The following is a 17,161-nucleotide window of genomic DNA, read 5'->3' on the forward strand; positions in this document are numbered from 1 at the left end:
TGAAATGAGGGATAAGCCTAAGATCACTCTTCCTAGCTCTTGAAATGTCAGGCACAGTTTCTGTGGAACAATCACCAGCATGCCATGCACTCTGTGAGGCAGGCATAGAAAGTGAACACTGTGTGCTCAACCCTGCCTCCAGATCTCACCGCTTTTTAAAAGAAGCCCAGGAAATAAATGGACCAACACAGAAAAACAAAATCTATTACCACCATATTTCAGGGAGTTAGCATCCATTTGGCCCATGTGAACATATATGTTTGGCATGGAAAGCTGGCACATTAGCATCAACCTAAGCAATTGCTGAAGACTAAATAAAAGTAACACATGCATCCATAAGGCCTCAAGTTCCTGTCTCCAGGTGAATTCTTGACTGTGGTTTATATGGCATCTCGGGACACAGAGAGTAGAGTCTTGCCTTTTTCTTCTTCATTGACAAACTTGTCTAAATCACCGCTCTCTGAGGAACCAAGTCCCATGGAGGCCACTTTGTGAAGAATGTACTCAGGCAAGAAGTCTGGAATAGACTCTGGTGGTTTGAATGAGAGTGGCCCCCACAGGCTCATATATTTGAATGCTTGCTTCCCAGTAGGTAGACTGCTTAGGAAAGATTAGGAGATGTAGCCTTGTTGGAGGAGATGTACTGCTAGGGGTAAGCTTGGAGGTTTCAAAAGCCCATGCTAGGCTCAGTCTTGTGTTCTCTATCTCTCTGTCTCTCTGTCTCTGGATTAGGAAGTAAACTCTCAGTGACTGCTCCAGCACCAAGCCCCCAAATAAGTTCTTTTTTCCCTACAAGCTGCCATGATCTTGGTGTCTATTTACTGCAATGTAACAGTAACTAAGAAATAGGTCTATCACTTTTATTTAACTTTCACAGCCCCACCAAACAGAGACTATGCTATTCTCATTAATTTGCTAGGTAATTTTATTCCCAGCTGGCTATATTTTTGAAGAGGTAGCATTGGGATAGCTGTTTGCCAACATTAACCTGTGAAAGGGCCTTACACTATTCCCTTTCCAAGAGGAAGGGAAAGAAAACTAGTAGAACATGTCAGAAGGGAAGAGGTGACTTGTTTCCTTCCATGGGACCTGCTTCTCCCTGTGACACACTGGTGGCATTTGCCATTTTCAGCCATCATTGTGTTCCAGATACTCATGGCATTTCTTTACCTCAAGAAACTATCTCCTAAAGGGTTGGCATGCTATTTATAGAGAAATGGAATTCCAAACTCAAACAGAAAGGCAATATATTTTATTTCACTTTTCTGCTGAGTCTAGGCAGAGCTTAGCATGCATGGTATTACCATAAATGTGGATTTGGGTGAGTAAGTTGCTTTTACAAACTGTATCTTGATGGCAGTCAGTGGGGTCACGGTGCATGAAGGGTTAGGCTTCACGTGTGAAAAAACACTGCAGTAGCCAAATCATGCTTCACCAGATTTAGGAAAATAGGGCTCAATGTTCCATAAATTAGCTTTGTTTTGTCAAATTCATAAATTCTCAGCATATACATAGTTTGTGATCATCTACTATCATACCTGGCTATTTCTCTCCTCCAATAACATGAATAGCTGAGTCTTGATTCTAGTTATAAAGGAAAAACTTAGAAAATAGCCATTTTAATAAAAACAAATATGGAACTGACTTAGTTCTCTTGCTAATGAAGAAAAAAGTCTGAAAATGATCAAATTCAGCAAACTTTTTAGAAAGGAAAATTAATAAAAGCCAGAGAATAATGTAGGCATTGAATACAGACCATGCGCTGGCTTTGCTAGTTTAATTTTCCATGTTTACAATGAAATTTCAAAGTGTACTTTGTAAGAATTCCAAGGCTGTCATAAAGAACTTACTATGGTTTCCTGATATTTGGTATTGCTTAGCAAGTGGTCCTTGGATCCAGGTTCTAATGAGAGAACGAAATGGTTTGGCATAAATGTGAGATTAGCTGTTATCAAGAATGAAAATATGTTCTTGTCAAAGTGTTTCAAAATATTTAGTAGCTTTCAGGACACATCTGTCAAACTAATACTAATAGTATAAAATACCGTTGAAATGGATGGCAGGAAGCATGGGGATGACACTTAATATTTTTAGCTGAGTGCTAGAAATACACCCTGTGTTGTCCAGAGTTGATATTAGAGACAATTTCTTGCTCAGAGGGAGGTAATCCATGGGCAAAATACTTGTGACTGGGAATGAAGAAGAGACAGGCAGCTGTTGTGAAAATTGGTGTGGAGCCCTAACATCCGAAATAGCAAGGTATAAGTCACTAAAAGCTGTGACAGGCTGTTGGTATCCTGGCATTATACTGACCCCACCCCCTGACAACTGGCAGGATATGCACACCCGCCTTCAGGCAGATACTTAGCTCAAAGGGCTTGTTGCTTGGCTACTGCGTACTTGGCTGGGTTAGGACTCTGTAGGCATGTGCAAGCTTTCCCTTTTAAGCGAGCTCCTCCCACCTGTTTTCCCTTCCATCTCTGTTCCTGGTGGGCCAACACTTACCCCTCCCTTTGTTTCCAGTCCCCAATAAACTCCACATGGGTTCTGTTGAGTTTTGTGGTTCATGTTTCATTGTCCGAAGCTGAAGCTACAGTACAGGCTACATCCCTACATCACTGGAAGGCGATACCTGTGTCTGATGCCCTACTATGTTACTAGGGTAAACATAACAGTGGCTCTCTATGCTCGTTTTACCCAGCTGTTCACATGTCAGAGTCACATCCCCACCCTGTCTACCCAAAGTTGGGGCTCCAACCCCAAACCTCAAGAGCCTGTGTCTGGCTTGCCAAAGTTCAGCCCTCTGATATCTTTTCACTTGTGACAGGAGAGCTCCCACTTCTGGACCGGAAGGTGCCATCCTCACAGGTGTGAGCCTCACAGTCACAGGTCTGCGAAGGTACAATAGTGAGAGAAGCAGTGCCTGCCAGCCCCTCTGCACACACAGCCTAGCCTTTCTGTTTGTATGCAAGGACTCAGAGAAGTGTAGCTGGGTCATGGGGGCCAGTGGGCTAAGAACCATGCTAGAAGGCACAGAGCTCTGCCTCTCTGGGACCCACAGTGACCCACAGAAAAAAACAGGCTAGGGGCCTTATAGCCTCTTTCCAAATTCAGTCTAGTGCTAGGAAGCAGGAAACAGGAAGCAGGAAGTAGGAATTAGGAGGCAGGAAGCAGGAATCAGGAGTTAGGGGGAGGGAAGAGAGAAAGGGGGGACAGGGGACAGGAGAAGCAGGGAGGGGCAGGGGCAGGAGGCCTTTATGCTTTCAAAGGACTCACTAATTGCAGTGTTAAATGAGGCTGTGTGGTCAAATAGGATTTTGTGACATGAAACCCACTGAGTTGGAAAACAGTGAATCTAAGGGAGAAACTGGGAACCCCACCTGCATCTGGGTTCTTATTTCAACTCCACTGTGGTTTATTTCCAGTCCACTCAGACATTCCATATGGCAAAGGCTTTTGAAGGCCCCTAGGGTCGGACTCCTGGGTGAGTTCGACTTACACAGGGCCAGCTTTTAGGCTGTCTGTCTGGGTCTGCTGTATAATTGTCTTCTTTCTCTAATTCATGGGGCGAGGGATAAAGGCATACTGGTCACAGTGTAGATCAGTTTCTGGTGGTCCTCCATCCCCACCCTGCCCCCCCACCCCCAGCTCACTAGAATAGCTCATACATCTTTTTGAGTTTTGACAGCTATTGAAGACAGCTCCCAGCTTTCTCTTTTGGTTCTGTTGCCTGCTGACCATGTGATCTTAAATCGCTCACTTTTCTTGGTTGTGCTGGAGTTGAAACAAAGTAGCAACATAGAGTCACCGAATGAGTATAAGGCCCAACTGAGAAAATACTCATAGATATATTACCTCAGTGTCTAGTATGAGTCAGATGCTCATTTAGCAGACGTTGGTCACCACCTCTACCGACATTAAATAAGTAGTAAATCATACATATGAGAAGATGAGAATAATATACTCATTCATTAAGTGTGTCAGTGATTTAGACTAAGGTAAACCTCATTTTATCCTCTTTTGTGGTCTTTGTCATCTCTTCTGATCCATAAACTTGTTTGGAAGAATGATAGGCTCTGTGACATGTTTTCTAAAGGTGTCATAGGACGCATGTCACCATGAAGTGTCCCCATATAGGACAGGCTGGAGATATCCCGTCAGTGGGCATTGTCTTCAGGCTGCCTTCAGGAGGCAGTTAGGGAAAACGAGAGTGGGATTCCTTGACTGGTGATGTGGCTTTAGTGCTAGAGGGAACACGGAGCATGTGTAAGGCCCTGGGTTAAACAAAGGGAGATTGTGTGCCAGAGCATGGGCAGACTATGATCACCAATGAAATAAATCCAGTAAGCTTGAGTCCATCAAGTCTCTTCTAGGAGCTGGGATAGAGACAGTTCCCTGTGTGTGCTGGCTATTGCCATCTTAATGGCCATCGCTCATAACCATAGCCTACGTGTGCTGGCAGTTCCATCTCAATGGTCATTACATCTAGCTTGAGGACATGCTGTTGGCAATGCAGACGATGCTTTTTGAAGACAGTTTGGTTTACTCACAGTTTGGTTTGCAGTTGGTAAAGATGCCAGAAGACTACATGTAGAATGAGTCTAACATGGCTCAGGTGCTTCCATGGCCTCAGGAATGGTACCAATCATCATACAAACATTTTGTCATCTGAATAACATGATTTTCTTAGCCAGACCAGGCCAAGGCTAACACTCCAACAGGATGACAAACCCTTTGTCCAGTTACAACAGAGTCACCTAGTGCTCTGAGATTGGTTAAAATGATGGTGATGAGAATACAAACTGTTCTAAATATTTTTCACCAATTTTAAGACTTTCTTTCTTGTGAAATTGTGTATGCCATTTTGAAACAGTGGCATTAAGCAACTCACATAACCATACAACTCACATAACCATGCAACCATCACCACTATCGACCTTTGGAAATGGCCATTACCCTAAACTGAAACTCTGTCCCCATTAGACGCTAAGCCTTTGCCTCTTCCTCAGCCCCTGGTAATTCTATGACAGTGACTATTCTATATGCCTCATATGAGAGGCACTACATAGCATTTGCCATTCAGCCACTTGTAAAGGTTTCACTTAGCCCTTTATTTCCTTGTGGCTACGGACAGGTAGGGCTGAATGCTATTCCACCACACTTTGTATATCTGCTCATTTGCCAGAGGGCGCTTGGGGGGCTGCTAGCTCTTAGCTTCTGTGAATGATTATGCTGTGACTGGGTATGTAAATTAGCCTTTAAGACCCTTCAACTCTTTGGGACATAACCCCAAAAGACTCCCCTTGATAACTGAGAAGAGCAGGCTGCACTACGGGGCCCCAGTAGGGCACCTTGAACATTGGATGTCCATCTCAAAAAGGGAATTTGAAAGAGAAACAAACACAACAGACTATGCTGGCCAAGGCACAAAAATTAACTAGGTAAGAGACTTCCTGGCTGACAGCCTCATCCAATGGGGTCCTCAAGCCACCGTGATAAACATTTCAGAATCCAAAAATCTATTTTAATTTGTTTTTTTCCCATTCGTTCTGCTTAGTTTGTCTCTTAATTTATGGCTCTTTCATCAAAGCTATTTCATTTACCTTAGCTTAATTTGATTTGTTATTTGTGCAGAGCTCCTGTTAAACTGTTGAAAGTTCTCCACATATTATCACCCAAATTAGCAGCACAATGTCTGAAAAAGAAGTGATTGCCGAGTGCCCTCGACTGAACTAAAAAGGCTGATGCTAATGCAGTGGTCAGAATGGTAATTAAAGATATTTCTGAGAATTCAAAATTTTATAAATCACAGGACACATTGCCATTTAAAAAAACTATGAGCAATGCCCTCTGTGCCTCATATTCAGAACAGGGCCTGAAGAATCAATGAGCAGTGTAGCTCTGCACATAATCAGATCTATAATTCTGACCTTTCAAACAGTGAACTTTTTAATGGTCCTCATTCATCAAGCCCTCTCCAAGCTCAGCATGTCTCCCTCTACATAATGAATTGTCCTTTTAGATACTTAGGGCTTCGGTTTGGGTGCTGTTCTCTAGGCTATAGCTGACCATGGAAGAGAAGGGGTGCTTGGGATATGAACTGGTTACTCATAGTGTTCTTTTGGAATATGGCTGCCCATACCGGCTGACCTCTCTAACAGCTCGGGCAACATGGTTTTATAAAGCAAAGGCCACTGTAGACTACTGATAGGATGGCACAGCCTGGTCTTATAACTGGGAATTGCCTCGTGTGATATTCCTTGAGAGGTCCTTCAGTAAGCTTTGCCTAAGCCAGAAGCAGGGAGTCAAGCTTCATGAATCGTGTTGCCACCCTATAGGATCCCAAATTAAAGCATACACAACAGATTTGATCTTAGGGCAATGCTTAGGGATGAGAATTAGAACTGTTTGGAAAGGCACATGGATAGGTTCTTGGAGCCCGAGCAGGTAAAAAACAAAAACAAAACCAAAAAAACATTATGAGAGTAGAGAATTAATTCTACCCTAGACAAAGTGTATTTGGCTAAAGCATGTGAGCAGTTGCTGGACAAGGAACTGAGGTGGAGTGGCCTGGCTTGGTCACAGGGACAGCCTGTGTGGCACAGTCAGCAGTTAGGAGTTGGCGGGTGGCTGATGGAGGGTGGCAATGTTGTGGTAGTGGCTATTGGGTATGCTCAAGAGTGTCACACATCTGTGGCAGAGCAAAACAGTAAAGGTGCAGATCGCAAGGCTACAGATACAGGACATTTTGCTACTGAGCATTTCAGTAAGCGCCTTCTTCCGGAACTTGCTTTTACTAATATTTCTTTTGGATACAGGGTCAGTGAGCCAATGTTTGGCACACACTCATTATTAAACACAGTCTATGGAACAGGACCCTATAAGAATAAAGTGGCAGGTGATTACCAAGGCTTTCCAGAGAGTGAGAAGCCTCAGTGAATCCCAGAGTGACTGCTACCACACAGAAGTCTAGACTTTTCCATTGCAAATGCACTGAATAGAAGGCTTGAAATGGCTAATATTTTAAGAGCCATGCCTATAGTATAGAGAAAAATTCATCCTCACATTTGTTTATTCACTTTAAATCTAAATTCATGTTATATGTGAACAAAAAAATACTAAGCTATCTACAAAAGTGTGTTTCAAAGGTGGCATAAAAGTAAAGTAGCTCTTTCCAGAGCCTAAGCAAGGGCTGGAGGAGGCAGGGATGGCACAAGGTACAGTGGGCAGTGGTTGGAGGGACATCTGATATTCTGTAACAGGGGAGGAAAACTTGTGGACAGTGGTTCAGTGAATGTAAACAGAACCCTGATTGTTTCCAAGAAAGAAAGGGCACAGATCTGAGGTGACAGCTATGTCAGCTGCCCTGACCTACCTAAGTAGTGAGCAGTGCACTGTGACCTATAAACATGGATCCTTGGTGCATATAAGTTAAAATAAGTGCAATAAAATTAAACAAATAAACTATAGTTTAAATAACTATTTCTGACTTTTTAATTAAGCCATATAGGAAAGCAAATATATATCTATCCAACTACTTTCATATTTTAAATTAAGAATGCGAAGAATTATAGTCAAGTTCTAAAACAGTCCTACCTTCCAATCAGGGACTCTATCCATTAGAATGTTTATATTACAGGAAAGTTAACCAAATGTGATCCTATGCAACTTATATTCCCCATGATTTTAGTATATGTATTGCCGAGCACAGCATTCTTCAGGTTTTTAAATGCCAAAACAATTCAAAGGCTTGTACTATATGCTTGTCTGTGGAGCAAGTGATGGCAGCCTTGTACATACCAGCAAACATTCTGCTCTGCAGGCTTGGATTAAAGAGGGCTTTTGGTTGCCTTTGTTGAGGACCACAATGCACACTTGGACTGGACTAAGCACTATGGCAGATGGGAGGTGAGTTTCTGAGCATGGCCACCAAGGGAATTCTCACAGCCCCACCATGCTGTCACCTCTCAGGAAACAGAAGAGTGTGGCCCTGAGGAGAGTGGACACCACTGTGCAAACAGGAACAGGACAGAGGAAAGCACAAATTCCAGGTGTCCAAATTGGAACTGGGCACTCAGGCAGGTACTGTGATGTCAGAGGGACACACTCCATGTTGGAAACTTGTGAGGCCCAGGAGAGAGAAAATGGGCCATTCTTGTGACCTCAGGCATCTTTGTCATGCTTTTTCTTGCTTTGTTTTCACAAAGTTGAAGTATATTTAGAACTTGGTAAATGACTCCATTTTCACTTGTTGCAGTAAGACCTCTAGAAACAGCTTCGTGCTAGTACCACCAGAGTGGTGTCAGCACAGCCCGAGGGAGTATGAAAATAACAGTGCCCCAAACGCCTGCCAGTAGACCAAAGTGCACAGTGTATGGGGGCGATGCTGTGTTTCATCTTACACTGCTGACATTGTCAAAACCATCAAGACAACAACAAAGTGCTTGCTAATTAACACAATAGGTCTTCCTCCCCCTTTTGAAAACCCATATTACAAATGAATGTAATGAAAAATTCCATTTATAACTTGATTCCCTATTAAAAAGAAATGCAAATTTATGCTAGAAATTCATGTCACAAGGATCATGGATCCAGCTTAAAGTCAAACTGGAAACTGGCCTTTTTTTTTTTTTTTAGTGTATGTAGTTTTCTTCTATTTTGAGTATGGTTCACGGCTATTTTTACTTATTAATCTAAAATAAAATGGGAAAGAAATGCATTGATTTTATGAAACTTGAGTTCTGGGACTCTCTGAGACCCACATTTCAACAATCACACTAAATAAAATGTGCAGTTTCCACAGCCTTGGTTTATTCTCTTGTACTAATAGAAGGTGAGGCCAGTCAGCCAGAACAGTCACATGCTCTTTAGACAAATGCGAAGACAGTTGTACGAGTGAAGAGTCAGTGGATCTGGACACATTCACTGTGAAGAATGGTCACATTTTCTCTTAATATCTTCAGCTGGAGGGAGTTTCAGACATAAAATGCAAAGAAATATGTCCTCCATACATAAACTATGCTAATGGAGGAATAGAGGAGGGCTGAGCTGGAGAGTGCACCCGGCCATAACACCAGGAATCAGGAGGACAATGGCACCCTGAGGTGCCCGGCACTAAGGTAGTTCAGAAGCCTGTCCCAACCTTCTGGACTGTGCCAGTCGGACAAGCAGGACTGAAGGCGGCCTTGGGCGTCACTGCACGTGTACACTGAGGACGTCTGCCCCCACCCGGTGGACAGCCACGAGGTCTGTTCAGGCAGGTTTTGGTTGCTAAGGTATTGTGTGTGGTGCCACAGCCAAGCCTCTGCAGCGCCTTCGAGTGGTCGCCAAGCACTGATGCCATTTTAGTGTCCATCTGTGCGGAGGGACGCTTTCGGCCACCCAGCCCTCCCAGCTGCTAAGCAGGACCTTTGCATCCTGAGTCCTAGAGGGTGAAAGATGGCTTCCCTTTGTGTCTCCCGGAATCCTGGAGCGCAGGAGGTGATCAACAGACCTGCCAACCCTCTCCTGTGCACAGCTAGCCAGGGTCAAGCATGCTGAGTCATGTGCTGCGGAACAAAGTATCGACATCCGGTCTTTATTGAGATGAGAACATGCTCAATGCACATATGCCACGGAGAGACATGGAATCGACGGACTGACATCATCCACGCGCTTTCCTGGCACATGACTGTATGCTTCTCCACGCTCTTTCCTGGCGCATGACTTTTGAAACTGGGATTTGAATTATCGACGTACTGACATGTATGCTTCTCTATGCACTTTCATGGCACATGACTTTTGAATCTGGGATTTGAATTAAGCATCACACTTAAGGTCTGTCTCGCATACAGGTCGCGATGGGATACAGTGTAGGTGTAAGAACAGGGGACCAGAGTCAATATCAGCTTGCCTCCAGCCACACACGTCAGGCATGTCTTTGAAAACAGGGTTTTCATCAAATTTTCCCTCTTATCTTTGTTTGTTTGTTTCATGGTGTCTTCAGAAATACCTCCCTTTTTATGGCAGATTTCTTCTAGGTAGTACTTGTATCACTTCAACACAATAGAGTGGGCACTAAGTGTTTAATAACTTGCTTCATTTGTAAAATGCATCACAGACAGGTGACAGGGCTGTGCATTTCAGGGCTAAGATAGTTACGTGTATCCCTGACAGGTGCTTCCGTAAAGAATGGCTCCTGCGTGCTATCTTACATAACAACTCATATCTCTTTAATTATTTTTCAATAGTCACAACTGTTGAGATCGCTATGCACCATGGTGGCTTAGACAGGAACATAATTATAATTAATACAAATGCTCTCAAACTTATGTAAGATCTACAACAATTTTAGAAACAACAGCAAATATAATTAATCACAGTAAAATCGACAGCGGCGATACACCAAAGTCTGCCAAACTGTTATTGAGACAAATTATTCCTTATGGAAAATGTTGAAAACTCAGGTATTTTTATTTACACAAATGCACTAAATCAGAAGTGGGTAAGATATGGTTAAGAAGAAATCTTCCAATTTGCACTATTGTAAATTAATTATGAGAGCGTGCTGCAATGGCGCTCTGTGATAAAGCCTCCGTTTTCTAGATGTCCATTCGCCTTACAGCCTTCCTCAGCATTTGCTGCCCAGCCACTTCACTGACAGGGGCTGAAGACACTGACTTGCCCACAGATAAAACAAATCTATGGGTCTTACCAAAGGCACTCGGGTGTACCTGTGTGTGTGTGTGCGAGCGCATGTGTGCGCATGTGTGTGTGTGCGCGCCTGTGTGTGCCTGTGTGTGTGTGTGTGTGTGTGCGTGTGTGCACCCGTGCATGTGTGTGCGCATGTGTGTGTGTGTGTGCGCGCGTGTGTGTGCGTGCCTGTGTGTGCCTGTGTATGTGTGTGTGCGTCCGTGCATGTGTGTGTGTGCATATGCACATGTGTGTGTGTGTGTGTGTGTGTGTGTGTGTGTGTGTGTGCACATGCATGCATGCGTTTGTGTTAGCAAAGCTTTCATACCATTAGTTCAGGCAAAGCCTAACAGACTTGTGAGAGTCATAGGGTACTGTGATGCACTCCTCATGGCCATGCTAGCTCTTGGTCACTATTACCTATATGCTAAAGTGTTCCGTGAATTGATAGATTTTATGTTGTTTGTCAGAGTTCTATCATCAACAAGTATTGTTTCACAGGACTGTCCTTTCAGAAGGCAAAATGGTGTTCGCTATCTTAGTGACTGACAATGCCTCCTTACAGAAATGCTAAGACACAGTAGAACAAAGCCTGGGGTACGAACACAAACAGAAATCTCTACTAAGTTTGATAACACTAATTGTCACCTAGAAAAAACAGCCAGTTCTGTGTAGAAATCCACACCTGAGACCATTCTCTTTCATTCTCTCTCCTCATTCCCGCTGGCCTCTCCTTATTTATTGACAATCTGCTGTGGGACAGTGAGAAATGTGGCTGAAGGATCAGCTGCTCAGCGACCACCATCCCAGGGCTTAAAGTGATGGAACAAAGAGGATGTTTTGAAGACCCACTGGGTAGCTTAAATAATGAAACACGCTTGTTACGCACCAGTGAAACCCCGGCAACCGATGCATGATTCATGCGAGGCTTTAACCATTCTGTCTAAAAATGGTGCTTGTAAAATTTAAACTTGAATTTTGGTAAAAAAAAAAAAAAAGCCTTGAACAATTCCAAGTTTTAAGGATTTCCATCACGTGGAGCACAAGCCTAAATTTTCAAGTGTCAGTCACATTTATAGGCAGAGGGTGTTGGCTAATTTGTCTTCTGGAGAACACAGTCTCTGTTTCAGAGAAAGCAAATACAGTGATACATGCTGCGCAGACAGCTCTGTTAAAATTACTGTGTAGTAAATAATCATGTAAAATCTGACGTGACTTATGGGGCTTTAGTCTAAAGTTGTATCAAGGCCATATGTTACCGGAGGCAATCTCCTCAAATGCATAATTTATAGCATCAACCCTCTGACTACCTGAGAGACCTAGGTAGAAAAATGAACAAATCTAGCAGAAAAAGACCCTTGGAGGATTAGTTAGCATTTAGTGGAGGTCACAAGGGCTACTGGATTACTACATTTCAAGCTGTTCCTCACAGAGAGCTTGCCGGGTTGACACAAAGAGCCAATATAGTCTAAGAATTTAAAATAAGTCTTGGATATCTTCAGTTTGAATATCTAGGCAATAAAGAATGTATTTTTACTTGAGATGTTTCCCTGGTAAATGTTAAAAACAATATAACATCACTGATATCCCCCAAAAGATATCTACATAAATGTTGAGGTGGGGATCAAAGATCATCCAGAAAAATATGAGTGATGAAGCACATGAAGAAAGAGATATGCTAAAATAACAACAGTACAAAATGTGGGGAAGAAGAAAGGGAAATAAAGACACAATGACAATCAATGCGAGGCACGATAGCTCAAGCCTGCAATCCCAGCACCCAAGGGCTGGAAGCCAGATCTTGAGTTCACAAGTCCAGCTGGGGCTATAGAGTGAAACCTTGTTTCACAAAAGAAAACAAAGAATCAAATGTGAAGAGAACACTGAGATAGGAAAAGGAAGAGTAGTACAGAGGACACATGACAAGGGACAAAGGACGCGTGAAAAAAAGCAAGATGACAAAGTTAGCTGGGTTGGCATGCCTGATAATGAACTCACTTACAGACTGCTCTAATACAAGGCTTATTATCTTTACTTCGGACATTCCTTGAACTCCTCAAGCTCACACTGAAGAGCTTCTGAGTCAGGACTATTCTGGTCCAAGAGGCATATCCACACACCAGGGATGTACACCCTGGGAGTGCACCCACATCATGGGATCCTCATCTCCAAAAGTCCAGAACTGAACTCTCCCTTCTGCTGTCAGGTGTCTTCTGGTCATTCTCTGGTTCACATTCAGGTGAACAGTGTCATCACCACGGCCTTGCTGCAAGAAGAGCTAGGCTTCTTCCAGACTTTCCTTCTCCCTCCCAACAGCTATTGAAAATTACCCCGTTACCCCCTCTCCATTCAGTCTCCTTACGAGAGCCTTCCCTCCTAGCTACACTCACGTCTGAACATAAAACTTAGCTGCTACCCCCATCAGCTAGACTCCATATGGAGTCCAGCCTCCTTCCATGGCCACATAACCTTCACGATAAGACTCTGGAAAGCTCTCCTGCGTCACCTCCTCTGTCCTCGTCCATATCCTCAGTCCATGGCTACAACTGCTTTTAACCACAGAGGGAAGCAGCTAGAAGTCTCAGGTACTTCCTCCGTTTAGGGACATTTACCCGCACTGCTTCCAAATCATCTATATTTTTTGTTTGTCATTTTAAATAAATTGAAGACTTTATTATTAAGTCGGGTTTTTAAAAACTCACACCAAAGTCGACACTAAATGTTTTTCCATTTAGGAATAATCACTTACCTACCACAACCAGAGCTCCTCATCTCTTCCACCAATGAGCGATAGTTCACTTAGCCAGACAGAACCATACAGTAACAGGGAACTTGCTCTAATGCCTATGGCTGCCCTGTTTTTTTGTTTTTTTGTTTTTGTTTTTTACTTTGGGGCTGATCTTTGAGGTTGCTTTCTCATGGGGTACTGCACGGATTAACTGCTCTAGCATGGTGGCCAACATAGGACACTGGCTCAAGAAATTCATCCTCATAGTTTTCATTATGATGGGAGAGCAATCCTCCTCCTCACACAGTTGGGAGGGATCAAGCACAAGAACTGTCGCTCGTCAGGACCAAATACTTGTCAGGAGATAAAAACAATTTCACACAGCTTTTATGTTATCCCACGGGAAGAAATAAAGTCCTTGTATTCATTTCGGCATGATATGCTTTTTACATTCACAAAACCCCAAGCATTCACTCCAAATTTCTACCCCCTAACTGCAAACGATACAGGATGAAAAATGTTCACCACCACAGTCACAGCTGTGTCTTGGCCACCACTGCCTACCCAGTAACTGGATCTTTTCATACACACAGAGTGACCTGGCAAACAATGAGGGCCAGCTCCACTTTGGGCAACCAGCTGCAAGCTCACCTCTTCTTCATGACCAGCACAACTCCAAGAAATATGATAACAAACAGCAAGATGCCCGCGATCACTCCGGCAATTTTAACAGTGTGGTCTGTTTGTTTCTCAGGTTCAGGGACTGGCTTGGGAGTAACAGCTCCTGGAGATGAAAAGGAGAACACGTGTATCAGACAGAATAAAGACGTTACATTTAAATGTCTCCCCCTGCATTCAACAGAATATGACTTATCAGAGCCAGCAGACAGATGGGCTTTGGCTTTTTTCTTTTTTTTTTTTTTTTAGGCAGCTTTCCTAGGTGCTGAAAGCACCGCCATTGTTCATTCTGCCACAGCACCCCCACATCTGACCCTTTTATAAGAGACTTCTCAAACGCACTTTTAAATATTTTTATTATATCTTTTAGCTCCCGTTCTTCCTCCCATTTAAAAACTTGCTAGGAGCACAACAGCTAGCCCTAATCCTTTTTCCAAATTTGATTTGCTGGAACATTTTTCCTCAATTATTTTTCATAAATGAAGCAATAATTCCATCACACATTAGCCCAAACACCTGGGAAAGTGAGATAAGCTCATTTACCATGCTTTTTTTTTTTTTTAAAACCCAGCAATTGTTTTTTTTTTTTTTTCAACACAATAGCGAACCCCCCACCCCCAACACCTTTGGAAAACTGAATCTAGGTCACATCTGGGAAGCAAAAGGATCCTTGTGAGCAATTTATTCACCAAGTGAGTAGCAGCTGGTGACCATGCCACCAGCACCCACAGTTCATATCTGTTTAAATGAGATAACCAGGGCTTTAGAAGCACGGCTGTGCCTCAGCTCGCTTTCGTGCCTGTTTCCAACACACCGTTTGTCCCTCTCACGGTATAATGTGATGGAATGTCAAACCTATGTCTGACGAAATATCCATTTCCTCTGCTAAATGAGTTCGGGATGAAGACTATTATGAGCGTAATGTCCAATTCATTCACCGCCACCCACATTTTAAAGGAGTTCTCTCCTTGCCTCATCAGGGTACGGTGGCCTTTGGTGTCTGGACCACCGCATAACCTTTCCTAAACAGAGCAATTTCATGTGCAAACTTCTCGTCCTAGGCTCCTTTTCCGTTGTTGGTGAAAATGTAACGAAGAGTGAGCGTTTGTACCTGCTCTTTCTCCCTTTCCATCGTGTTTTCCACCAGCGTGCTCCTCTGTGTTTGAAAAGCGGCACTGGCTCTGTCTGTGCCCACTGTACAGCTGACCAAGGTCACCGTGTGGAAGGGGCGGGGTGAGTGACGGCTGCCCAGGTTTCCTTTGGAAGCACGTGGACCCGTTTCTTTCCAACTAAACTCATACCACAATTTTCATTCAAGAGCACATGGCTGTGACCTGGCCTGATCAAGCTGGGTGTAGACTAGAGGACAGAAGACTCCAGGGCACCCTCACATACTTTTCACTACAAAGAGAGTGCGACTGTCCCAGATGTCCCGTCTCCTGCCGCTTAGTCGGCCTCAGTGACCGACTTTTAATAAAAAGGAGCATCCCAGCATGCACCTTCCTTCATGGTTGCCAGTGACGCACACTGTAAGTAGAAGCCCTCGGGGCAACTTCTGATGGCTATTATTATTATTAATTTTACTTCTGACAGTGTCAAGAGGACAGGAAATCCTGCCCTTTTTTGGGGGGGGGATGGGTATCCCTCAAACCCGCTGTCTAGTTAAATGTTCAAAGTATTAGTGATAAATATTCTGTAATTATTATATCTGAAGAACACTCACTGCCATTGACCTGGCACAGCATCAGGTGGCCGATGCAGAGGAAACTGTTATATTAAATATATTGGTTTGAAAAAAAAAACTATGGAAAAACATAGGTGCTAAGAGGATGAAAACTTTACAGATGCAAAAAGTAACATTGTAAATCCAGAAATGGAGGTCCAACCACTTCTATTTTTAATTTCCAATTTTAAATGTGTAACTTGCAAAATAATCTTCTGTTTTTCTTTCAAATACTGGCAGCCATTTTTATTTATCTTTTATTTTGCTAGCTAGGGGCTACTAGTTCTCCAAATATATTTTCAACATAGAAAAATGATTTTAAGCTTTTTTTTGTAGAGAGTAAATACACCAATTGAGAAAGAAGGAATTTAGGAAAAAAATACATTTCAGTTTAAAACATTCTCAGCTAAAAATGGAATGATCTGACTCACACATTGCAAGGGAAGAGAGGGCCACAAACAGTTATGGGCTTGCTTCTGCCAGCCAAGTGAGTAGGTATTTTCCCTTGAGCATTTTCCCTAGGCCATGGTGCAGCTGTGAGTGGGGAAAGACTGCTAGCAGCTCACCCAGCCTTTGTCCTTTTAGGGACACATGGCAGGGCATTGTTACACAGCCAGCGGAAGCTCAAAATCACCCTCCCTTCGGACTCATTTCCTCTTGTGGGCCAAGAGAATGAAATGTTTTGGAGCCCCGAGTGGCACTGCAGCAATGTGACCATGGTAGCTGTCGTGTGAAGCAGAAGGATGTCTCCGCAGGAGGTGGCGGTCTGCCTGGGACCCCCATCCCCTAACGCATGTCTGCTTTTGGGCTTCTCTCAGCACAGGCAGCTCCTGCCTTCATTACATTGTACTAGGCCCCTGTGCCCTTCCAGAAATGGGTGTCTGTGTGGGTTTCCCTGAGAGTGGGTGATCTTCTCCCATCTCTCATCTCTTTGGATATATAGGGTTAGGTCAATGACATTGGGTAGTTCTCATTCCTTTCTCTGTGTGGGAGTTTGAATAAGAATGTCCCCCATAGGCTCATCATATATTTGGATGCTTAGTCAGCAGAGTGGAACTCTTTGATAGGATTAGAAAGATTAGGAGGTATGTCCTTGTCAGAAGAAGTGCATCACTGGGGGAAGGGGGTGGGCTTTGAGGCTTCAAAAGCCCATGGCAGGTTCAGCTTCTCTCTCTCTCTTGGCCTATACATCACAGTGTAGCTCTCAACCATTGCTCCAGCACTTGCTTGCATGATGTCATGCTCCGAGCCATGATGACAATAGACTAAACCTCTGAAACTGTAAACAAGCCTACAATTAGATGCTTCCTCTTATAAGAGTTGCCTTGGCTATGCTGTCTCTTCACAGCAATACAACTGTG

The 17,161-nt window shown here is 43.5% G+C and overlaps 1 protein-coding gene across 4 annotated transcripts in view; it reads right to left on the minus strand.

Moving 5' to 3' along the window:
* Window positions 1–17,161, minus strand: part of Ptprm (protein tyrosine phosphatase receptor type M) — a 677,957-nt gene that overhangs the window by 198,533 nt on the left and 462,263 nt on the right. For all 4 annotated transcript variants that reach the window (XM_027397791.2, XM_027397790.2, XM_027397789.2 and 1 more), the window contains exon 14: window positions 14,051–14,183. In XM_027397791.2, coding sequence (XP_027253592.1) covers window positions 14,051–14,183 — 133 coding nt within the window. The remainder of the gene's footprint in view (window positions 1–14,050; window positions 14,184–17,161) is intronic.

The sequence above is a fragment of the Cricetulus griseus genome, chromosome 2 (assembly GCF_003668045.3).
Source record: "Cricetulus griseus strain 17A/GY chromosome 2, alternate assembly CriGri-PICRH-1.0, whole genome shotgun sequence".
In the NCBI taxonomy this organism is placed as follows: Eukaryota; Metazoa; Chordata; class Mammalia; order Rodentia; family Cricetidae; genus Cricetulus; species Cricetulus griseus.